The sequence below is a fragment of the Ptychodera flava genome, chromosome 6 (genome assembly GCF_041260155.1).
Source record: "Ptychodera flava strain L36383 chromosome 6, AS_Pfla_20210202, whole genome shotgun sequence".
Lineage (NCBI taxonomy): Eukaryota > Metazoa > Hemichordata > Enteropneusta > Ptychoderidae > Ptychodera > Ptychodera flava.
Window position 1 is genome coordinate 30,644,419 of NC_091933.1, and position 25,695 is coordinate 30,670,113.

At 38.8% G+C, this 25,695-nt stretch overlaps 2 protein-coding genes across 5 annotated transcripts in view; both read right to left on the reverse strand.

Annotated features, from left to right (window-relative positions):
- LOC139135457 (uncharacterized) overlaps positions 1-25,695 on the reverse strand; it is a 91,854-nt gene that overhangs the window by 38,196 nt on the left and 27,963 nt on the right. The gene's annotated exons all lie outside the window — the stretch shown is intronic.
- Positions 8,688-25,572, reverse strand: LOC139135458 (neuronal acetylcholine receptor subunit alpha-5-like). Of its 4 annotated transcripts, none has more exons than XM_070702849.1 (8): positions 25,527-25,572; positions 24,682-24,730; positions 24,170-24,325; positions 15,682-15,827; positions 15,376-15,420; positions 14,701-14,810; positions 12,876-14,097; positions 8,688-11,612 (listed from the first exon to the last, which is right to left on the reverse strand). In XM_070702849.1, exons 7-8 carry the CDS (start codon positions 13,231-13,233, stop codon positions 11,059-11,061), a joined length of 912 nt encoding a protein of 303 aa, XP_070558950.1. In that variant the 5' UTR covers positions 13,234-14,097; positions 14,701-14,810; positions 15,376-15,420; positions 15,682-15,827; positions 24,170-24,325; positions 24,682-24,730; positions 25,527-25,572; the 3' UTR covers positions 8,688-11,058. The 4 variants fall into 3 exon arrangements, with proteins under 4 accessions (XP_070558954.1, XP_070558950.1, XP_070558953.1 ...); XM_070702853.1 differs by having other exon boundaries at positions 24,170-24,294; XM_070702850.1 differs by having other exon boundaries at positions 24,170-24,294; positions 25,527-25,551.

Genomic DNA, 25,695 nt, shown 5'->3' on the forward strand with positions numbered 1-25,695 from the left:
TCGCCAGTGAATTTCAATTCTCGCTGTACTTAGTGAGAATTTCCATTCTCACCGGTGAGAATTTGTTCTCACACTTGATTCTCGTCAAGGAGTGCATTTCTCACCAATGTCCAGTGGAGATTAAAATTTTCTCACCGACAGCGGGTGAGAATAAGAACAGATTCTCACCGATTGTGAGAAAGCGTCAGTTTCTCGTTCTAGTCACGCACTTTTTCCCTATAGTGTTATACGACCTCCCAACAAATGTGGTGGGAGGCCGTATAACGCCGGTAACACACAGCCCTGCCATGCAGAGCTACCCAGTAAACAGAACGCCTGTATGCGAGTATGAAATATAACGTCGAGCAACAAGATTTAAATTAATGACTGTTTGAGCTGGTACTCACTCAGTAAACTGCTAGGCCATATGGACATCGCATATCCGTACAGTGATCAGTCCGGGTCAGCTCCAAAATTGGAGACTCATTATGATAATGTATTCCGGCATTCAGCCAATCATCGACCAGATTACATCATTAATAAAGTACAGGTCACGCTGGGTCACAAATTACCCACCAAGTGTGATCGGCAGTTTTGGGCCGCTTATTAAGCCCCTGTCTTGTGAATTTCGACGAATTTCGACAGTCAACATAATCCACGTGTTCTGCAGAAGGTCATGTCCAACAAGGAGTCCGATTAGTGAACAAATATTCGAAATATTGACGATTCATTTCTACCCCCAGTTTATCGATTTCGCTCACGTACCGAGAATCATTTTGTGGATGTTCGTCATCTCTATTAGAAATACTGTTATAAAGGTTATTTGGTAGGTACGCGTATAAAATTTTGCAAGAAAGAAGAGCAATGTCAGAGCTTTAAAACGATACCTGTTTTGTAGTTGTCAAACGCAGACTAAAAATGGTACGCGATTTTGAAAATGTGTTGACAGAGTGGCCACACAACTGTTCCCCATACGGTAGAATTTGTATCGCTGCCATCTCCGATACAAATGGGGTATTCTGAACGATCTGTGTAGGTACACGATTTATATTTCGCAGGACTTCAAGCCAGAGTCTAGGAATCACAGCGATATACGGGGTTTGGTTGTCTTAGCCAGAATAAAACTGGTACGCGATTTTGAAATTGTGTTTTGACAGAGTGGCCACACAACTGTTCGACATTATGACAGAATACGGCGCGGGAGTTCGACACAGTATGGCGTACGTAACGAAGGACGCATGTGGAGGTTGCCAGGAAATACAATTTTTACTGATGGCGCGCTGGCCGCTGATTGGCTAATGAGAGGGGGAAAATATTATGGTATAGCGTCTCCAATTTTGGAGCTGACCCGGACTGGTGATCGGTGGGTCGCGGTCGCTGGTCTCGACCGTGCCGTGTGCAGCGCAATCTCCCATGATGCTAATATGAGACACCCTAACCAGGTGAAAAAATTGGACGCGCAGTTCGCATTGTAAAATGCATCGGAATTTTGAAAAAGTAATAAAAGTGAGCGCATATATCAAAAAGGACCAAAATAACAGATTAGTATTGGCAATGTTACAAAGTTTAACAACTTTATGCAAATATAGGAATGGAAAAATCCCTGGACTGCGTAAAATTTCAGTTCAATTACAACTATGGGGACCACTTTGAAGTCAGGGACCACTTAGAGGTCTTCACACACCACTCATCTCGAACGGGTTGTGGGATATCATGCACTCGAAGCTTGAGGCGTCGATCTCTGCGCTCAACAACACCCACTCGCCGTGTTCTGGTGGTGGTCGAGGTGTACGGACGTGTTGACGAATTCCAGCTGTTTGCTCCCGTACGACCACGACGAGAAGTGTAGTTTACACACCTGGGTATCGAACGGCACGTACCTGATATTGAACTTGCAGCTGTTCTGGAGGAATACTGGAACTGTCCACAACACGTGACCGGTATGTGCTATGACGACATTGGTGTCGGACTTAATAAGTCCATCACAGTTTTGTGCACTGCAGTGAGAAAATGCGTGGCCATGTATTATCAAACAATGATGATGATGATGATGATGATGATGATTGCATTGCTCACATCTTAAATTCCCTTATGCTGAAGAATAGCTATTATGATTCCTAAAACAAGAACATTTCGCCGAGTAATACTTAATGGAACAAACGAAATTCTTTGTAACCGAAAAATATACCAACAGTGAATAAGGAATAGGTAAATCATAGAAAATCCAGTGCTAGCCATCTTTTTTCGATGAGATAATGTGGTAAATTTCTGTGAAATTTTATGATCGTACCATTGTAACGGAGGAGACGTTTGATACCATTGTCCTATTAATTAAATCCACTAATTAACCCAATGAAAACAATTGTTTGCCAAATATGAGCTTAGTCATCCCGACTGCTGACTTGCTCTGAATTAATAGCAATCATACCTATCCATTATCCAAAAATATGAGTCAAAAGTATTACACATATAGGATAGGACAAACACAAAACGCATTCAGTCGTGTAAAAAGATATGTGGACCTCTGGTTAAACAACCATGAAGTGATGTCAGGTGTTTCGAAAGGGTGGGGACATCCTGCTCCACATTTGGCATCAGCCATATAGCAGTCTGTTAGACAGTCCAAAATAGGAAATAGAATCTTGTCAAAATTTACAGACTGTCATCAGTGGTCATCTGTCTGAGAGACACAGGAGGCTATGAAATCAATATGAGCGATTGGACTTTAAAATATGTTAACTGCACGAACGTTTAGATTGATAGCATAACGTCCGATCTTTACATGGAAACCACTGTAGATATGTAGAGATTTTGACACATACCTATTGAGAACGGCTGTATCCGGTCGCCAAGTTTTGTCAGCTGGAAATCTTATTTCTGTTATACCATCGTAATCGTCAGGGTTCCAAGTAAGAAATTTATCTTGCCAACGCTGAAAAGTAATAACATCATCTGTAAGGAAGGGTTTGCCTCCTGAAACGTTTAAACAAGTTACCAAACAAATCACTCGACGTATGGAGGTAATTTAACATTCCTGTAAATGCAGTATATACATTTGCCAAGACGCAAACACCATTGGTATTTTCATATTTTCTATAGGAAATGGGAGGGATTTAAAGCCTAACGTAAAGGATTTGTTTACCCTGCATATTTTTTACCATCTATGTCACCCTAGCCCTACCGTAATATCTTTGTGAAATTGTGGATAGAAAGAGAATTAAATATTTACCTGATTCAAATACGCCGTTAGGGTGATCATCTGCTGTTTCTCGTCCTGAAGATAAAACACAAGGTCTCATTCAAAACCCTACAGGACTACAAGTGTTCATGGTAAATCAGAGTTACGTCTGATTAGACGTATACCATTTAGGACATAAATTTGTGTCCTAAACCCCAGCGTCGCTCACGTTGATTGGTAGGTCTTATGTCCCTATGTCCCATCTGCGTTCATTCATTGGCTGCCTTTATGTCCTCAAGTCTCATTAATATTTACTGTTCCGAATGCAACTCATTCATTGGCCGCCATATGTTCTTGTCCCTGCCTCACTATCGAGTGTTCCTTGTCTCGTTCTGCCATGTGCTCATTACTGTAACGCATCTGCGAGCCCAGCCAATCATTACCAGACTGCTAGAGCGTAGGCGCAACGTTTGTGAAGACAAATTTGTTTTTGCACCTGCGCTGCACTTAATCTCACTGTCAGGAAGCTCCGGCATCAAAGTTGTCTGCATTCCCCTGACACGTGGACATGTGACACGTAGCAATATTGGTCTTATTAGATGTAAATATTTCTGTCAGTAAAAATATGCTGCTTCTTACCAAATGAACAACTTTGGAGTTACACTCTTCAGCCAAAAATTCATTTGTACAACAAAATGCTTGCCATCGGATTGTTTATTAAAGCTCCATTAGCTGTCCCATTTAGCTTTTCTCAGTATTGTTCTCCGTTTTGACTCCAGTTTCTGGTGTTAATCCCTGGGCTATGATGAAATAATTCCAAATGCATACCTTGTCGATGCAGTCTAAATGGATATAATCAGGCGTTATTGTTGAATACTGTATTCAAGTCCGGACTATAATTCATTTATCAACAATAACAATAGTCATTACACATGTACTGGCTGTGTTGACAAGCAGTCGTAGAGTAATGGACACTTTAAATTAGCATAGCACAGGTATTAGGATGAGAAACTATAGTAGATTTACAGAACTAAAATACTGAAAAAATAGTCAAAAGTTACAGCTCATGTCACGAATTGATAATAAAGGACTGCATCATTGATTCCAGATGATCCATGTACATGTATAACGTAGTCAGCATCTTTAATTAGGCTAGCTCTTTAGTTTGTTCGGACATTCACGTTTGTTGATGATTATTTTCGTAATCGTCTACAGATCCAATGTTGGTGTACATATATCATAGAAATGAGCAAGGTAAATCTACTTGTGATCCGTTCAATGCGAATATGACAAGACATTAGCTGTGGAGGGCGATTAATGTGCCTGTTTTGCACCTGTTTGAAGTACTTTGACAAAACTCCGGGCAATCAGAAACAACCCTGCCAGATGCCGCGCATTTCCCGAATAAACTTGAGACTTTGAAAAAGAACACGATACCTTCAACAGAGGAATTCGTTTTTTTTTATTTCTGGCGAATTTTGACTATGCTTTTGGTAGAGGAGCTAGGTAACCACAGAGACAAACAAAGACGGGGGGTGGATTATATGACCATTTAGCAATCGTAAAGAGGTACTATATTTGTCATAAGATTGTCATGGCGATACGTTGTGTTTGAAGCCATCATAATTAGCGGCTTCACAAAGGTTACTGTCAGTCATTGTTCGAAAGTCATGAATGAAACACCTGGAGTCTGGGACTGCTTTGCTAAGCGCGCAGATACATTTGTATATTACAGTAATGAGCACATGGCAGAACGAGACAAGGAACACTCGATAGTGAGGCAGGGACAAGAACATATGGCGGCCAATGAATGAGTTGCATTCGGAACAGTAAATATTAATGAGACTTGAGGACATATAGGCAGCCAATGAATGAACGCAAATGGGACATAGGGACATAAGACCTACCAATCAACGTGAGCGACGCTGGGGTTTAGGACAAAAATTTATGTCCTAAATGGTATACGTCTATTGAGGCGCGACTTAGCGAGGGTCCACTGGACTTTCATGACACGAGTTGAATGGAGGTCACGGTGAATGAACTCTGTTCAATCTGCGTTCACTGTTATTTCTTGTATTTCAAAGACGGGAGTTATTACATGGTGAATATATAATAAGAGCGAGGCGCCAACATTTTGAGGAACGACAATAGCTCGTTCTTTCCAGACAATCAGTAAAATGGGTTATGCAAATATGTCGTCACTTTCGTTAACCCAATCAAGAAAAAGATTGTGAACGAAAGGAACGAAAATTCTTTCGTCGTTTTCGTTCAGCCAATCAGAACAAAGGATTGCATACGAAAAGAACGAACATTGCAGCGTCAAGCCAATCATTGGGCGTGTATCGTTCCTTTCGTTTCGTTGCGTCCATGCATTTAGCAAGTTCGCTATTACGACTAAACAGACGCACGAATGCTTGGAATGAGAGGATAGTAAGATTGCCGATAGAAGCAGGGAATTAACTCATCTGTTGGATTCATCAACAGTTGTTCTTTAATGTCCGCTATCCAAATTTACATAAACAAAGAGTTCTTTATCAATTCTCAGTAGTTTATATCCAGTAATATTTCAGTATTATCTTGCTTATAGTTTGCTGTGCAGAGAAACGAAAACTATAGGTCCCCCGAAATGTTATAAGGGGATTAAAATAGTTGGCATTCCAGCATTTTATCAGACTGTGTAATTACTTAAACACCATTGCAATGACTCACAGCCTTATGGAAAACGCTATGATTGCAAAATATGAATCAAAAAGGAAATATCGGGAAATGATGAGTTCCGGTAATCGGGAAAGTGATAAGTTTTTAGGAAATTCCGTTAGCCAACGGATGCCTATGCATAAGACCATTTATCGCATGCATCAACTTTAACATATCGAAACTCTTCTAGGAGACATAAACGACGTAACTTGTTACTGTTGTAATGAATATACTGTAAACTTAAGAACACATGAAATGATAGCAACCGGTTTGTATGTCGCTCTATGTCAATATGAATCAACCATACAATCTTAGAACTGTTCAATAGGCATTAACCAGGAGTTAAACAATATACTGTTTGGATCACTAACACAGGAATTCATGGTGGTTTGATACTAATGCCACATCATATCCCCATCACATTTACAAGTGTTAAAAGCAAAGTATTTGTTTGTGTAATATATAATATAAATATGTGTGTTTGTCAAAAGGACTGACATTACTTAATTGTTTGATGTTTTACTCATGTTCTACCCATAAAAGTGTATCTACAGAGGTCAAATAGCGCGATACTGTACGCTTGTGATACATCAGTGGAACAGATACGATAAGGTCAGGACTAGTCATGTCCAAACGAAACACGATACCGTTCACAATACGCACAATCAATAATTTCAGGCCCAATCCGACGAGATAATCGACGGGAAACTCGTCGCAGTGAATGATGGTGATGGCAAGTGACACATTCAACGAACAACTAAGATGCAAAGACATAGGTAACTAGACTGTGGTCTCTTTATCATGCATTCTTTCTGAATGACACCTATTTTTATGCTTCAACGAAATTAATCAATTGATATTACCGAGAAGCGAGTGATTTATAATGCGCAAAATACACAAATAGGTGTAACCATAATGACCCATGTTTTGGCGCACATGTGACACATATCGCATACCGTGTAATTTTGTAAATTTGCATTGATGATTCGTAGTCTGGGCTTAGCCAGAAGGGGAACGTCCCTCGAAACCTTACCTGCGATTTTTACTAGAAATAGTGTCCCGTAAATGAAACACCTGTTGATTCCTTACTACAGCATTAGTTGCTGGTACCCTATCAGGGATTGTGGCAGTAGGCCATGTTATCCATGCGACCTTTTAACTTTAAGAAATTGTAGAAATATTTTAATGTTTTGTCTTGCTTACATTTTGCTGCAAACAGAATGAAATGTAAAGTTCCCCCGAAATGTTATTAGGGCATTTAAATAGTTGGCATTCCAGCATTTTATCAATATTGTGTGCACATCTTTTTCGATGAGTTTTGCATCAACGTCGACTGGAAGTAAATCTAAAATTTAAATAATCGAAGAACAGCTAATGTACAGACAACACTTGTGTACTTTCACAGATCTAAAAGTTGTACAACTATATGCTGTGACTGTGTCGGGTTGCTGTTATCACACGATTTGACAACAGCTTAATTGCACTATATATTACAAGAAGGTTTGTATCGTAAACAGCTTTGTGAATAAATTTTCTTTCGCTACCGGCAAAATCTTATCTCTTCTCCTAATCTTAATTCTCGTATAGGTTCAGCAATTAACTAAATTCAAATGACAGAAAGTCATAGAATGTGAGAATAAGCTAATAATTACAGTGTCATACTGGCCACACTGTACGAATAATTAAACGTAGTGCGATCAATGTACCCTAGAAATCTGATCTGATCAATATACCCGAGAAGTATGATTTAAACTTATTAAAAAACAAATGAACTTAACACACAAAGAGACGCAGACATTGTGACCAAATCAAATACCGTATTGGCCCCGGCCAATGGTGTCCAAAAAGTATTATAAAACTTTGAAAGTCTGGATAGCTATCCCCGAGACGCGTTCTAAAGTTCGTAAATAAGTACAGAGCCAAAACAAAGCATACTATAAGTGGTATCACAGAGATTATGAACCGTCATGTCCCTATAAATACGTCACAATACAGAAAATACACAAGCCGTACTTGACATTTGATCTCCCGTAGTAGTACGTACATGTAATGTGACGTCACACTTTTGCAAGGATTATTACACAAAAACATACTTCCAATTATTTTCCTTTGCCTTACTTTTCTTCCTCCTCCTCCTTCTCTCTCTCCCCACAAGACAAAGCAAGGCTAGAAATATTTATCATGTTTTATTAAGATTATCTTGGCCTGCCTGCAACCACTGATTATTTGATGTACTATTACACGTGCGAGAGCGTCTGATCTTTATTAACGGGTAGTTACACGATGCAATTACTCACAGTCATACGATATGATTCGAGAACATGATCTATAAAGAAATGATGAGTTCTGGTAATCGGAAAAGACATAAGTTTTGTAGGAAATTCAGTTAGCCGCTGCATGCCTATGCACAAGACTATTCATCGCATTCATCAACTTTATGCTTGTAAATGTGATGAGGATATGATTTAGAACTAGTATCAAACGGTAGAGGCACCATGGGACAGTGGTTAGGGTATCGGAGTTACTATCGGAGGATGGTCAGTTCGAGACACGGTTGGTCCAGAGAAGTGGACTCACTGTCAGAGGGTGGTGAGTTCGAGACTCCAGTACGGTGTCATGCCCTTGAGCACAGCACTTTTTTCTCCTAGTTGATTCATTGTTCCATTAGGTAGTGAGTTATGGGTACCTCATCCTGTAATGGGTTCTCCTTTTGGATTGAGTAATACGATAAATTAAAAATAAAAATAAAATAAACCATTGAAACTCTTCAAGGAGACATAAACGGCTTAACTTGTTTCTGATGTAAAGAATACATGACACGAAATTATACCAACAGGTTTGCATCTCGCCCTTTATTTGTTAAATGAACAAGCCATAACTCATAGAACTATTCAAAAACATAACCAAGGGGTTAATTGGAATTACAATTGACAGACTGTATGGCTCACAAACGTAGGAAACCGTGGTGTTTTGATTCTAGTTCCACATCATATCCCCATCACATTTATAAGCACTACAAGCAATGTGTAATCACATCGATTTTAGACATGAACTCGTTATGTAAATCAGCAATCATCCGATGGCGTAGGCGAAAAAGAACTAGTATAGTAGACGAAAGCTAACAAGCGTATGTATATAGTACAAAATAATAGTAAATATTACATCAAAGAAAATGAAATGACCTATGTCACAGTATCTAATACAATAAATATTCAGTGAAATTATCGATGAGTAAACTGAAGTTATTGATATTCTTATCTAATGTTAACTTTAAACAACTAACCCTTTCACTGCAACGACCGAGTTTAACCCTGTTGTACGGATTAAAGTACCAGGACTCTATCGATATACATGAAAGTTTGCCAAAATGAAAGAGTATCTGTGTTTATTCATAAAATCTGACGTAATACAATAAAAGAAAATTAAAGTCGGTGTCGTATTTACATAACAACACGATTGGAACTAATTTGGGATAATTGGCTGGTGAAGTAATGTCGATTTAATCTACAAATGTTATCTCATCTGCTTTTCTTTTCATATTACACACTTGTTTTTATAAGTAATTTGCGATATTGCAACATTCATTATATGGCACCTAATACTTTTGAGAAATTTGCAAAATATGAAAATCCAATTATCCCAAATTAGTTCCAATCGTGTTTAACCAACTTAACATCTATTACCGTAATGTTAAATGTACATAGTTATGAATTTTGATGTATTTTGCAGTGTTTTGTTCTGTCTTAAGAACACGGTGTTTTCGGTCCTTCCATATTCATGTCAAAATACATGGTTTTCACCTTGTTCACAAAGCCATGTAATGTCAGTCACATTAAAGTATCATCGTATATAACTGAATTCTCGTATGGACTTGAATTCTTTTCCAAGTTGTCTTGTAACGGAAATACCTTGTATTTGAACACAGAAAAAAAAACTGTATTTGTCTCGAAAACAATAATCATGATACAAAATACTATCAAAATGTCAGCTGTAGTCTCTCTAAGGACAAATCTTTCCTTTGATGAGGTACCTATCGCAATAATTATGACGTTACTGTGCTATAACATCACGATATGATGGCAGTCCCATCAACCAAGAGACCGTTTTCCGATGTATTATTTACATACTGTAAAAGACTCTTCTGTTGTATATTGTAGTATCTGTATCTTTATATACCCCTCCATCTAATACCTTCGTAAATTTTGGATGTAGTTTTCTTGCTAGAGCATCCATATATGCCTATACCATCCGACGCAACTACACTTAATGATTGACCTAATGTAGTAATCGGGCTTTGAAATCTCTCATTTCCAATCGATGCATGTCTATAACAAACCACATGAAATGCAAACAAAATGCGTCCTTTGAGGGATTGGGTTTCTTCTCGTTTTCAGGTTTCTGCAGACTCATTTACGCACGTTTATCAAAATTCCGACCCTGTGTAAACTATCGTTTTAATATATATCTATCTACCCACATATCTATCTATCTATCTATCTATCTATCTATCTATCTATCTATCCGTCTGTCCGTCCGTCCGTCTATCTATCTGTCTGATAAATATACAGCGCCTAATATCCAATGGTGCTCAGTGATAATTAATGTAATGCTCCCTGAAATATGTGCGTTAAAGCGCCTTTTTTAAAGTGTTGGCATTTGGAGATGTCTTTATGTCGAGGAGTACAGAGTTCTAAAGGACAGGAGCTGCTGATGAGAATGAGCGGCGAAAGTAGAAATTCAAATTCCGTATAGGTTTGTGCAGAAGGTACTTATCCGACGAATGAAGAGTCCGTAAGGAAGAAGAGTGCAATTCAGTTCCAGGGATATTGTGGAGAGTTCAATATCCATATTCTCAGCTGACAAGTGAAAGCATGTGAAAGTTTATGAAGTCAGTGTTACACATAGAACGGTCTGTTTTACGCATCAATTATGTCTTATTTTAATTGCTAAACTAAGGTCTATTGTGCCAACTTGGATAACTGAACTCTCGCAAGAACAACTTCTTATCTCGACCTGAGACGATTACAGATCCTCTGTGTTACCATTAACTTTAAAGTAAACTCAGTCTCGTACCTGTTTAAGTTTAGCCAACGACTCAATAAAAACCATACACGTTTGGTTTTCTTGAAGCATTCTGTGATTATTTAAATTGGTATGTATTCCAATTGTCCAATTACATATTATTGTTCAAGCCTGTTCACCTTCTACAGAAATTCACTATGTGCTTTATTGCAGCTCATGGCTGTGAAAAATCCGACGGTGATGGACACACCGACAGTGGCCAGGGTAATGAAACACAGCTGATCAGTTATGATAGCTATTTTCTGCCAACTGTTGCACGTGTACTCTTCGTCATCGTCATCTTCTTTGCTCTTCAAGTGTCTCTCGACGCGTTCGATGCCGAGCAGAGTCTGCCTCATGCTGCTCTGCAGGTCGAACGGTGCCTGCATGGAATTGTCGCTAACCCCGAACTTGCGCTGCATTGTCGGTGTGCTGTTTAAGGAAGACGGCAGGGATGGGTAACTCAGAAGTATGCTGTGCTTGGCCAGGTTGGAGCCACATGACTCCCCTCTGCTCAGGCATTTTCTGGGCCCCTTATTCGGAACATACCACACGAAGCGATGCAACCCAAAGCGACCGAAAAACAGACGATGAACCAACTTGGGCACCGGACTTTTGCGATGGTATATGTTCAATACCAAGACAGTCAACAGACAAGAAGTCAGCACAAGACATATTGCACTGAAATAGAAAGTACCTGTAATGAAAGTAAAAAAACGCAAGTATAAGAAAATTGGACGAATATTGAATGATTGTTTTATTCGCTGCATGAAGTTCGCATCTTCAAGTACTTGTATATTGTACTATCTCAAAAGGCGCAATTCCTTATTCCTCAACATTTAACGTCAAGAACTTGACGGGCGTTTAACTAGGATTTTAACATTTTGTCAAAGATACTTCTTCGCTCATGGTAGGATTGTTTTCATACTCTTGCATCATCATAGCTTACGCCAAATAAAAAATATGTGTGTTTCCAGTAAACCGACCTACCTTATATAATTCGCACTTTCAACAATCGATCATGTATGATAATTTACCGAATTTTGCGGGGTTTTTTTTTTGTGGGTCACATCCAGAGATAACCTACCAACAATATTTCCTAACGGACGGCATATTAACAGAAACACACGATACTTTTATGCATTAAGAATTCTCATAATTTTAGTTGCTCTATATCACATTCCCATTGGAAACATAGGTATCGAATGGGCAAGTGGTGACATTATAGTTCGATTTCAAGGAAATTCGTTTTCGCTTCACTCCATCGCATATCTCAAATGTTGTTACAGAGCCAAAATGGGAAAACCTGATCAATGACAAAGATGAAACAGTAGAATCGTATATATTCGCACAATACAACTCTCATTTTTGAAATTTTGAATGTTTCCCAAATGCGTCACATACCATCGGTGCGAATATATACCATTTATCAACATTTACAAACGTGTGCAAGCCCTCTGGTCTCGGATAACGTTCACGTAAATTACTTTGGGTAACATGCATAGTATCGTTGCGTTGTAACCATCACGTAGCCACATCTCAGTCTTAAGGTAGAAGGCGCCTCGGGACAGATATTCAGACTCTAAAATTTATACAATTTCTTTTCATATCTACCACTTGTGGGATCTCATTTTAAAGCTCTTTGGAGAAAGAAATATTTTCAGTGTCTTAGTTTTTCCTAAATCTGAAATTGAATTTTCCCCCATAGAGTTAACACATGGAGCTCGGCCATTTTTGAATTTTAAATATTACATAATGTTGGGCAATATTTCGCTAGTTCAAAACTTTGCACGGTGCCCCCCCCCACCCCCCCCACCCCCCCGGCCGATTTTTATTGATAATTTAGGAAGAGAGTGGTTCAAAGTTTCATTATAGAAAAGTCTGAGCAAACGTTTAAGTCTTTCACTTTCGAGGCGCATACTTCCTGTAATGGAACAGTTGATATCAAACTACAACTCACTAATCAATGGAAATCTTCCATCGGCAGTTGAAGAAACTCTACTTGATACCCCTGTGTAAAACATTATTAAGGTCAGCAAGTTGGTGATTCCAAGTGACATCTTCTCTCCAGAATCAACAGGTATTAAGAAGACGAACAGGCTCAAGCAGGAGATTAGTAGGAATGGTACAATAGTGAACAGCAAGCCGAAACAGGGACGGCGTTTCAATGCGAGAGTCATCATAGCACCACTCATCTCGAACGGGTTGTGGGAAATCATGCTCTCGAAAGCGTCGATTTCTGCGCTCAGCAACTCCCATTCTCCGTGTTCTTGGTAGTGACACAGAGAAACATAGAAACAGAGTGGCAACACTTGCATGCCTTTTGTTCCATGGTCGTCTCGGTAGACTATTGGCTTTTCATATTAAAATGAGCTTCAAAGGTGTTAAACTTTTTGGAGGCTTTGTTTGTGGTTGATAATTACACGAGATTATGCGAAAAATACGACGAGATGGCATCGTACTGCCAGTCGCGTAGCAACCATAGTTACTTTGTGAGCTCTCAGGCCAGAAACACTGCTTCACGCCAATCAAAACATAACACGCCAGCAGTTTCATAAATATGTCCTTCCTTGACGCACGTGTAAAAGACGGTATGACTGACCGTAAACCATTGAGTAAAACCAGACAGTATCGATAAAAGACTTTCAAATTTGGTTCAAACACACTCATTATATATTCATAAAAATATGAGAGGAATTTTTAAAACGGTAAAACTCACTTTCCTGAAGCTCAAAACACTCCCGTTTTCGCGAGCATGTCAATTCTGCTCAGCACCACACGACAACAACAACACAAACTTTGCCGAACATACTTTCGCTTAACAATTGGCGAAAATCCGAAAATTACCGAAGGATTCATGGTCGGCATTCTTCGGAAAAGAGAGACGAGAGCAACCTGAGGCGAGGCGAACATGGATGGGTTACGTAACCGCTTCACGCCTTAAACAATACCCGTTGCCACTCTATCTATCTTTCTCTATGGTAGTGACGAATTCCAGCTGTTTTCTCTCGTACGACCACGACGAGAAGTGTAGGTTACACACCTGGGTGTCGAACGGGACGTACCTGATATTGAACTTACAGCTGTTCTGGAGGAATACTGGAACTGTCCACAACACGTGACCGGTATGTGATATGACGACATTGGTGTCGGACTTAATAAGTCCATCACTGTTTTGTGCACTGCATTGAGAAAATGCGTGGCCATGTATTATAAAACTAGGATGATGATAATCACCGAACATTTGTCGTTTTCCAAGATGTAATTTTGAAATTTATGCTGAAGGATCGATAGTCATCCTTACGACAAGAACATTTCTTCCCGTAATATTTGATTGGACCGAACTTCATTTTAGCGGGATAAAAACATAGCAAAATGAATAAGGAATAAATAAATGATACGAAATCTTGCTGATCATCTTTTTCGATCAGATGATATGGTGATTTTTTGTGGAAAATTGTGATAGTACGTTTGCTGTCATTATCTCATTAATTAACTTAATTACTTTACAATACCTATAAATTTAGTATTTTGAGTAGGCTAAATATGCAAAACGTCATCATTTATGAGCGAGGCTGGGTAAGTTTTGTTACTACAACGAAAACACTGTCTTGCCAAGTATTAGCTCTGTCAGACTGACTGTTGATTTACTTTGATGTCAACCGACCGACTGGACTTTAAAATAATTATAAATAAAAACGTGAACATTTGGATATATAGTACACCGATTTTTTTATCGACTTTGTCCATTTGGCCTTAGATATGTAAAGAGTTTGACATCATACCTATTGAGAACGGCCGTATCGGGTAGCCAAACTTTGTCAGCTGGAAATCGTATTTCTGTAATACCATCGTAATCTTCAGGGTTCCAACTGAGAAATTTATCTTGCCAACGCTGAAAAGTAAGAACATCATCTATGAAGAGGGTTGCTTCTTGAAACGTTTAAACATTTTCAAGCCTACAAAGCTTGCTACATGTAAGGGCATTGGTATTTTTCATTTAAAAAAATCAACTTTGCTGTACAACCATTGTGCCGAAATGAGGTAAAATCTCGCTGGCTTTTGCTAAAAACAAGTCTCGAAAACGACTATCTGAGTATAGCACATAATAGTAAAGAAAATGCATTTCATCCTCAACCGCATCGTTACTCACTATTGATATTTTAAAATCTCCCCATTTCAATTTTGTGAGATACTCGAGAACATCAGGATTTGAAATGATTTTTGTTCAGGGACTTTCGAAGTTTAATTTCGAACGATTTGTTTCACCGATCTATCGTCACAGTGTTTGGGGAAGTTCAGATCAAAATTTAGTATTTTCAAATTTTTGCACATCTAACCTTTGCTGATATTTTAGAGAAAAGTGGAGGGATTAGAAGTCTCAGGTAAATAATTTCGTTTGCTTTGCATATTATATCTCTATGAAAAACTGTGAGAAGGGTGGGAACTCAAGTATTTACCTGATTTATATACGCCGTCAGGGTGATCATTTGCTGTTTCTCGTCCTGAAGATAAGATAAGGAAACAAGACATCTATCAAAGGCTTGCCAGAAAGTGGTCATTGTTGATCTGTAGACCCTCGACGGTCTCTGGCTAATCTAAGACACATATATTGTGCTTGATAAGTTTGACATTTTACGTGAACCTTTCACAAAAGTGAACATGTACTGCACTTTTCAATCATCCTTTCATGTCTGATACAAATAATATTATTACTCAATTGTAGGAAAGTAAAGTGCACATGCACATAAACAAACAAAACCCACCATGTCGTCAATTCGGTGTAAACACACGACGAATCCCAGAGCTAATGCATCTGTAGCATTCTTCACCGGCAAAACGTCCGTGTCGTAGTCTTGTAACAAGTCACGCGACAAACGGCTGAACGGGCTCACATCAGAGGCGCATATTCCTGCAGATGCCAAATAGAGTACATAGCGGTTCATTAGACACGAGATCGCCATATCAATTTGTACTGAATTTATGGTGTTACTATCCATTCTGGGCTCTATTTGTCCTAAGGGAGCCTTCAGTAATTACAGGGGGGTGGGCCGGGGGATTGGGGGGAGGGTCACTTTTTAGAAAACAGTTCAAGGGGGAGGGTCACTTTTTATAAACCTATCTTGGGGGAGGGTCACTTTTGACAGAAGCTGATATTATGGCCAAAACTTTGATTGTCCGTGTGATATTTCCTGAATAGGAAATCACCAACAAAATACGCACACACTTATAGACCCCCATGCATAGTGAATCGACATTTTGGTGAGATTCCAAAATCAAATTTCTTACACAACCATAGACTTGTAACAATTCTAGTCTAATCAAGAACAATAATCTTATAATCAAGCATGCATAAATGCACAGATTTATCTAATTTTGTCATGACAAAAAATTATTCATAGTTTCATCATAGACCCCAATGCATAGTGAATCGACATTTTGGTGAAATTCCAAAATCGAATTTCTTGCACAACCATGGACTTGTAACCACTCTAGTCTTATCAAGAACAATAATGTGAATAATCAAGCATGCATAAATGCACAGATTTATCTAATTTTGTACTGAAAAAAAATTATTCATAGTTTCATCATAGACCACAATGCATAGTGTATGGACATTTTGGTGAAATTCCGAAATCATATTTCTTGCACAACCATAGACTTGTAAACACTGTAGTCTAATCAAGAACAATAATCTAAATAATCAAGCATGCATAAATGCACAGATTTATCTAATTTTGTACTGAAAAAAAATTATTCATAGTTTCATCATAGACCCCAATGCATAGTGTATTGAATGACATTTGGTGAAATTCCAAAATCAAATTTCTTACACAACCATAGACTTGTAACCACTCTAGTCTAATCAAGAAAATTAATATCAATAATCAAGAGTAGTACACAAATGCAAAGATTTACCTATTTTGTATTGGAAAAAACTATTCATAATTTCATCATAAACACCATGGATAGTGAACCAACTTTTTAGATGAAATTCAGAAATCAATTTCTTGTACACAAATGTTCATTTTACTTCCCTATTCAAGCAAAGTACATTTAAATACATTATCAAACATATATAAAATACAGATATAGCATGTTTTGTGGGGGTAAATTGTCAATAATTTGCCTAATAGACTCCATGTATTATGATTTGATATTTTTGGATGAAGCACTAAATCAGCTACATCTTGCCTTCTTATAGTTGCACAAAATATGGTGACCCTCCCTAAAATGTATGAAATACCATATCTCTTCAAAAATTCTTGCGTGATAAATTGCGACTGTCCCTCCAAAAACACCAGCCCTCCCCTCTGTAATTTGTCCCTAACATAGCAATTGAACCAATTGTTATGTAAATTAGCTGATACTGTTTTAGTTATTCCCGGGGAGAATACCGCAGTGGTTGGGGGGGGGGAGGGTCAAGTTTTAGAATGTCGGACAAGGGGGAGGGTCACATTTTAGACAGGAGGATTGGGGGAGGGTCACATTTTACGGTACAGGTGTTCGCGAAATTCCCCCGGCCCACCCCCCCCCTGTAATTACTGAAGGCTCCCTAAATATCTAGAGGTCAACACAGATGATTGCTGTTCGGCCCTACGTCTCGTGATCATGAACTGAAGTAACGAGTTACGTGCATTTTGATCAGTTGACTTTCGGTTTCCCTTATGCAAGTTTGTGTACTTGAGAGAGAGGGACAAGATATCGATGTGGTGCAGCTCTTGCTATTCTATTCTTTATTTTCTGATCCGCATGTCAGTACAATATACGACAGACATAATCAAAATGATAGGACAAACGCCAATTAAATTCTGAAAATGGATGTACAAACGAACGTTCCTAAAGTATACAACAAAAAAAGCATAATCGCAATGATGCTGCTGCTTTCTCTCCCAACCAATTTATGCATATGAGAGAGAGAGAGAGAGAGAGAGAGAGAGAGAGAGAGAGAGAGAGAGAGAGAGAGAGAGAGAGAGAGTTTTTCACAATGACTTTAATATAAAATCAAATTATTTACAGCAAATCAACTGAATTTTACATACAATCACAAGTAGGACATCAGAAAAATGTCAAGAAAAAACACAATAAAGATAAAACAAACCATCACAGCAACTAGTTAAAAGTTCGTGTGTACATCGGTGACAAGTATCAAAAGAGACAAGAGAATTAAGCAAATCAACGACTTTTCATATCTGGAAACACAAATTGTTGTCTGAGTTTATTTCACAGATAGTATTGTTAATGCACCATATGTCCTTGAACAGTTCTAAATTCCCATTCATTTTGTAGTAGTTATAGTCTATGGTAATTCTACGGCGGACTCGTCGTTTAAACATGTGTAGTGGTTGAGGCAAGGCTTCATCCAGGCGGCAATAAATAGTTGCAATCTTTGCTGTCACCATAAGGAAATTGCAAAGTTGATAGTTGAGCCGGAGTATTTTTGGTCCTTTTGGCATCCCAATGACATACCAACTCAACGGAATTGTGTCAGTGTCTAAAATTGACTGCAGCAATTGATGTAGATATCCATGCAATGGCTGTATCTCAGGACAATCAACAATCAGATGAAGCAATGTTTCTATTTCACCACAGTGTTGACACTCGGCATTCTGTCGTTGGTTGCTAAGATACAGGTAGCGTCCCGTTGCCAAGCAACCATGAATAGTTCTCCATTGAACATCACTGTCACGTCTGCTAAGAGGTTCTGAATAAACTGTGTCAAAATTGACTTTAGTATCATTAGATAAAGACAACAGATCATGCCATGGAGTTGGCAGCCTTTCTAAATGCTTCTTGCTGTACACATTATTTACAAATAAGCAATAAGTCTGTTTTCTACATAACTTACTAAAAGAAATCGGTTCAAGATCAATACCAGGAATTGAAATATTGAAATGAAATGACGTTTTTACCCCTAAATCAGTATTTTGATCTGTGAAAAAGAGATCAAGTTTAGTTTTCCAATTTTGTGGAATAGAATTCCAAATGAGCTGAATTGCTTTTTCCATAATTCTACTGGAATAAATCTGAACATTTCTCTGTAATTCATGTAAAGTCTTCTTTCGTTTCTCATCTAAAACAACAAGATCGCTAATAGTTACAATGCCAGCCTCAATAAAATGTTTTAAATTTAGTGGACGTCTTTGCATAGGGTGCAGAATCAAGGGATTATAAAAAAGAGGTTCTGAAAGAATGTCAACGACATTGGATGAAATCTCACATCGTTTCGTATTAAGTGAAAACCATGTACTAATTAATTGCTTATAGAAAGAGGGACTGCTAATATTCATATCCAAAGTAGACGATAATTCAAGAGCAAAAATTTTAGTACCATAATTTAGATTGCCAACTTTGCTCAAAAAGTACTTTGCATAATGATGAAGTAAAATACATGATCATCGTACAGCAGTTTGCGTATATGCATCAAACGGAAGCTATCGATTTTACTTTGGACGTGAACGAGAGCATGTCCTCCTTCATTAACTGGTAAATACAATAACTCATGAGGGAGCCAATGTCTTCCTTGCCAGAAAATGTTGACAAAGAGAATTTGAATATTACTGACAAGGCCACCGGGAGGTGGCAAACATAAAAACTTATGCCACAGCTTTGATGCAGCTAATTGGTTAATTATCAGCGCCCTTCCTCGATACGAGATAGCACTTGCATATGGCTTCCATTTTTTCAAGGTCTGTTCAACTGAATCCAGTAAACCTTCCCAGTTTTTGGCAGTGTAGTTACTGTCATTGCCTAAATAGACACCTAAGAATTTCAGCCCTTCACTGTTCCAAACTAAATTAAGAGGAGTATCATTTCTTTGTCGCCAACTACCGGCCCAGAGACCTTTGGATTTCTGGAAGTTGATTTTTGCGTTTGAAGCACCTTGATACACACTCAACCAGTGTGACAGACCTTCAAAATCCGATCACAGGTGACAAAGACATTAATATCGTCAGCATAACCAGAAAGGAACTGTTCTTCAGCTCCGGACCCGGTGCTGAAAACCCTTGCAAAGCACCACTCGTCCGCAATTTATGTAACAATGGTTCGATGCAAATAGCATATAGTTGCCCTGAAAGAGCACACCCTTGACGAATACCGCGACCAAACGTAAATGGAGCAGCAAGATCGTGATTCACCTTCAAAATACTCTGAGTGCCATTATAAATAAGTCTGATGTAATTTATGAAACCTTCACCAAAGCCAAAGGCTTGCAAAGTCTTAAACATATAGCTATGATGCACTCGATCAAAAGCCTTTCTTGATCGAGTGCAACGATAGCAAGTGGCTTATGTTGATCATTAGCATAAAAAAGAGTGTCACGAATACACTGAATGTTATTAAAAATTGACCTGCCAGGGAGACAGTACGTCTGGTCCTCGTGAATAATTTCCTTGAGAGCAAACTTGAGTCTTAATGAGAGAGCCTTCGTAAAAATTTTGTAGTCTGAACACAAAAGTGAGACAGGTCGCCAATTTTTAAGAAGACCGTTGTCTCCCTTCTTTGGCAAAAGAGTAATCAAAGCTCGACGACACGACAAGGGAAGACAACCGGTCTGAATCGAATCACTGAAAACATCGTAAAGATCTCTTCCAATAACACCCCAAAAGCATTTATAAAACTCTGAAGGAATGCCGTCAATTCCAGGTGATTTATTATTGCGCAACATTCCAACTGATTTGGCAAAATCATCAAATGTGAAAGGCTGATCAAGGGCTTGCTTGGTCTCATCAGAAAGTTTTGAATATCCGACAAAATTTTATGCACACTGTCGGAGTCGATCTCATCCGGGGTGTAAAGTGTTTTGTAAAAATCCCTTGCAGTTGTACGAATAACCGATTGATCTTCGGTAATAGCATTGTCACCAATTTTAAGGTGCGTGATCAATTTACGAGCACTCTTTCTTCTTTCTAAGTCAAAGAAATAGCGTGTAGACTTATCGCTTTCGTTAATGAATTGGAATCTGGAGCGAACCCAAGCTCCCCTGGCTTCTTTTTGAGAAGTTCATTCAGATTAGCCTTTTTCTGTTCATACTCAGTGTTGTTAATATTGTTGGACGAGATCTTATTTTCAAGATTCGAAAGATCTTGGAAGAGCTTTTCTTTTAGGCCCTGCTCTCATTTGCGACGACCAAAACTGTATGCTGTGAAAGTAATTTTATTTGTAGTTTGGCTGCATCCCACCATTGTTGCAAGGAACCATAATCGGATTTTTTTGTTGTCCAATCCTGCCAAAACTCAGCAATAAGAGACTTATAAGACTCATCATCCAAGAGGGAGGTGTTAAGTGCCCAACAAGCACTTTTATGTTTCATTTGTTTTTGAGTGATACGCATTTGAATCATACAATGGTCAGAAAATGTAACAGGGATGATCATTGCAGATTGCACCCTGTTAGTTATGTGTTTACTGACATAAAAGCGGTCAAGGCGCGCATGCGCGTTGTGTCCATGCCATGAGTAATTACAATTGGTAGGGTGAAGCTGTCGCCAAGTATCAACCAATTTAAATCTGTTAATAAACGTTGCAGAAATGAAGAGGACTCTGGGTGTGGTTCCCGGCCACTTTGTCTATCAACTTTGGCGTCCAGTGTACAATTAAAATCCCCACCCAAGATGATGGGGTCCAAAGAATTCTGAAGGCGATTGAGAAGGCATTTTAACTGCTGGAAGGCAGCTAGACGAGCTTGGCCATCATTGGGTGCATACACATTGATAAAATGATACTGATAATTGTTAAGCTTGGCATGAACGTGTATAAGACGACCTGGAATAATATCTTCCTTTTGTAACACGTCAACTTTTGCTTTCGGATTGAACAAAATTGCAACTCCCCCAGAAATGTTATTGAGATGTGAAAATTCAATGTGTCCTCTCCAAACAACTCTCCACAAAGATTCATCATTAACGGACGTGTGTGTCTCTTGAAGGAACATACAATCACTACCATACTGAGATTTCAGAGACTCCAGTATGGTGTAACGTTTCAAAGCATCTCTACAACCACGGGTATTAGAAGAGAGAATTGACAAATAGGACAGAATTACAAGGAGAAACGGTCCAAAAATGAGCTTCCTAATTTTGTGAAGGCGAAAAGTTGAAGAAGACTAGAACAGTGGGACCAAACTATTTTTCCTCATGTCACTTCTCACTTTTTTCATAAGTTTACTGATTCTCTGTTTAAGTTGTTTATCTGTCGATGGTGCCTTCATAGCAATTGACAGGGCTTCAAGTAAATGATTCTGGTTTGGACAAAATTCGCGTCCACGTTCAACATGATTTTTTAGATTTTTTATATTCTCAAGAAAAAGCTTGAGTTTTTCTTGTGTTGGTACATTCAAGCATTGTGACATAGGCTGTGGGTCAATATGGCTCTCTTGTTCCTGAGAAGATTTTAAAGTTTCAACATCGGAATCACTATCAGATCCACTTAGTGTATGAGAACATCGAAACGACCTGAACTAGGGATGATATTAGCATTTGCTGACAGAATTTCACCAGCCTTCAAATTCCCATGACTGTTAGCTGTCTTTCGTGCAGGAGATTGAACTTTAGTAAAATCATCACCAGAACTGGGTGGTAATTCTATGGATTCATCCTCAGATTCAATGGCCTGAAATTTATTTTGACTGTGAGAAATGTCATCATCATCACTATCATCCTCGACATTGTCTCTTGATCGTTTTACTGACTCTGTGGACTGAGCATACTGTTGGGAAACCATAGTCACATCTGTTTCTAGCGCTAGGGCAGCTGTACATGTCTCATTTGCATTTGTTCAATAGCTGCTGAGTCATTATCTGATTGTTGATCATCTTTTTCACTCCTAATATCATCAGAATCAGGAGAAGAATTCAATTTGGTAATATTATCATGAGATAATTCATCATCATCCGCAGTTTTTGTTTCCAAATTGTCACCCTGTTCACTAGGTTCAACCACTGCACTACTTTCATCAACAATTTCAGATTGGGATGGTACTTTAGAAATACTAGGTTGTTCATTTACATTGTTTGGGCAGTCCTTTCGAACATGACCTGCCCGATGACAAAGGAAGCATTTTATTTCATCAGTTGATATGTATACAGGATAGTATTTGCCATCGTGAAGTACTCTGATGACACCATTGAAATTTTTGAACTGTGGCTTCAAAACAATGAACACCTGTCTACGGAAAGACTTGACATGTTTCAAATCTTCCCGACGACAACCAAGTGAAATATGACGAAATGTGTGACTTAGAACTCTGCCGTAAGGCAATAAGTCCTCATAGAGACGTGAATTTGAGATAAACGGAGGGACATTTGAAATAACAACTCTAGTAGCGGGTTGAACCATCGGTGTCGGTTGCAAAAACATGTCATTTATATGAACACCTGCTGAACAAACTTGTGTGACCTGAGAAACTTCTTTCACAAACACAATGACATTTTTGTTCATTCTGGACGCAGCTAAAACAGCGTCAGAATCAACAATTTGAGCAACACTTTCAACATATTCATTAACTGACGTACCTTCGATACTTGTAAACTTCAAAGCATGCTTCATAGACAGATTAGAAAATCTATATTCAATCTCATCCTCGCAGTCCAAGGCTAAAGCATTGGGCTTGCTGGCAGCCATATTGGCTTGGCCTGCCAACCGCGCCTTCAACAAACCAAATCTCCTTCAATCACGTAAACACCAGAACAAAATACACTCAAAAAGTAACCGAGGTAAAGAACATACAAGAACCAACCTAGATGGACAGATCTTGAACGAAAAAGGTTAACCACACGACCAAAACCAGTCCAAAAGTCGGAGCTCTCTTTCCCATGTGTTCACCGCATGAGGACGAGAGAGAGAGAGAGAGAGAGAGAGAGAGAGAGAGAGAGAGAGAGAGAAGAGAGAGAGAGAGAGAGAGAGAGAGAGAGAAGAGGGAACTTCCCCTGACTTGCGGTAGCAGAGTTATAAAGTGAAATTAATTTGTGAGAACACTATCCATACCTCTAATGGAAAAGGGAGTTGCAATACTTTCTCCATGCATACGGTCGTTCTACTCGTAAAAGTTCGTAAATATGTACAGAGCTCAAACAAGGTAATACGATACACTTGTGATATATCAATGTAACAGATGGGATTACAGAGGTTACGATTCGCCATGCCCCAACTAACACGGTACCGTTCAGAAATACACAAACAGTACTTTCAGTTGCCCTCCGGCGAGTTTGTTGTTCTAGTGCCATAAAATGATATCAAATCGATGGGAAACTTACCACAATGGATGATTGTGATGAAAAATGCTACATTCAACGAACAACTCAGTTGCGACACCATGATTCACAGCTTGACTGCCGTCTCTCTATCCTGTATTGGCCGTGTGCGTTGCCACCGAATTCACCTTTTTGTATGTTTGCAAATATGGTAATGAGCTGTCAATACCGAGAAGTGAGTCATCCATAGTGCATTATACACAGAAACAGACAATTAACTACGAAACCATAATAAGCCATGTGTCGACCACATATGTTACATATCGCATACCCTCTCATTTTGAAAATTTGCATTGATGAATAGAAGAGCAAAATTTGCTGTATGTATCCCAGACGAACCCGCCACAAAATTAATTTAGTAGAAAACGTTAAGAGGCAACTAATTCCGTGGTGGCAAAAATTCCAAACATCTGGTCTCCAGTAAGAATGAGCTTATTGTGAAATGTAGAAACCGTATGCGAGGTCGGGGTCGGAGGTTTAGAAAGACACTGACAAGAATTCGTGTATTCACCTACCTTGGAGGCAATGCGTTTCAACAACAGCAACAAGTCATCTCGCTTTTCGCTAAGAAAGAACAGGAATTTGTAGCAAGACATTGTACGTTGTCATGGATATTGTGATAAATGCACAAATCGATAAATTGGAAACCATACATGTAAAGCCTGTGCTCGCACGAATCCTCTCTCTCTCTCTCTCTCTCTCTCTCTCTCTCTCTCTCTCTCTCTCTCTCTCTCTCTCTCTTGGAGTCAGGTGAATGATTATCAACAACAAAAACAACAAAACAGCAACCCGATATTTTTCTTTTACAATTTTTACTGGTGCATTTTTTATCACAGCACACCGACGCGTCCTCAAAGCAAGGGTCAAAACGAAAAATATTGGTTCTTTCCGGTTGAAAACATAACATATCATAATTATCCTAAATGTCATATCCTAAAACTTCATATCCAGATTTTAAATACAATACTACCGGTTCCTATCGACTTTCTGACTTCATGATGCGCCGACTTGGGAAAACACTATGTAAAAGGGACAAGTCGCGCCGTTTGATTGTGCTATTGTGGAATTAAAGTGCATTACCATGCTAATCCTTTCATGGAATAAATAGGGGGACATAGAAATGGAGTATTCCTGGAACAATATTCCAATTTTCCTAGAACGAAAACGTATAATGTATTGGTGGTCGAGTGTGTGACAAATATAGCATATTTTCATTCTGCCTGTTCGCGAATGCTGTACACCTGTTACCAACAAATTTCCGGAGGCTAAGGGTCTGCGCGCTCTCCCCCAGTAAGTTTGACATTTTACATAAGACTTCTTTCAAAGCAGCTCCCATGATGTGAATGTTTCATAATTTTACCGTCTGTGTCAGCATATCGCGTTCTCACCCCAGTGCACGTCTGCACAGTCACTGATATGAAAATTGTAATGCACGTGTGAATTTCCTGACCTTTTACTTGATTCGTATCTTATCAAGTGTTAGAGACTCTTATTTTATCAGGCGCGTTGCGATGGACAATTCCAATTAC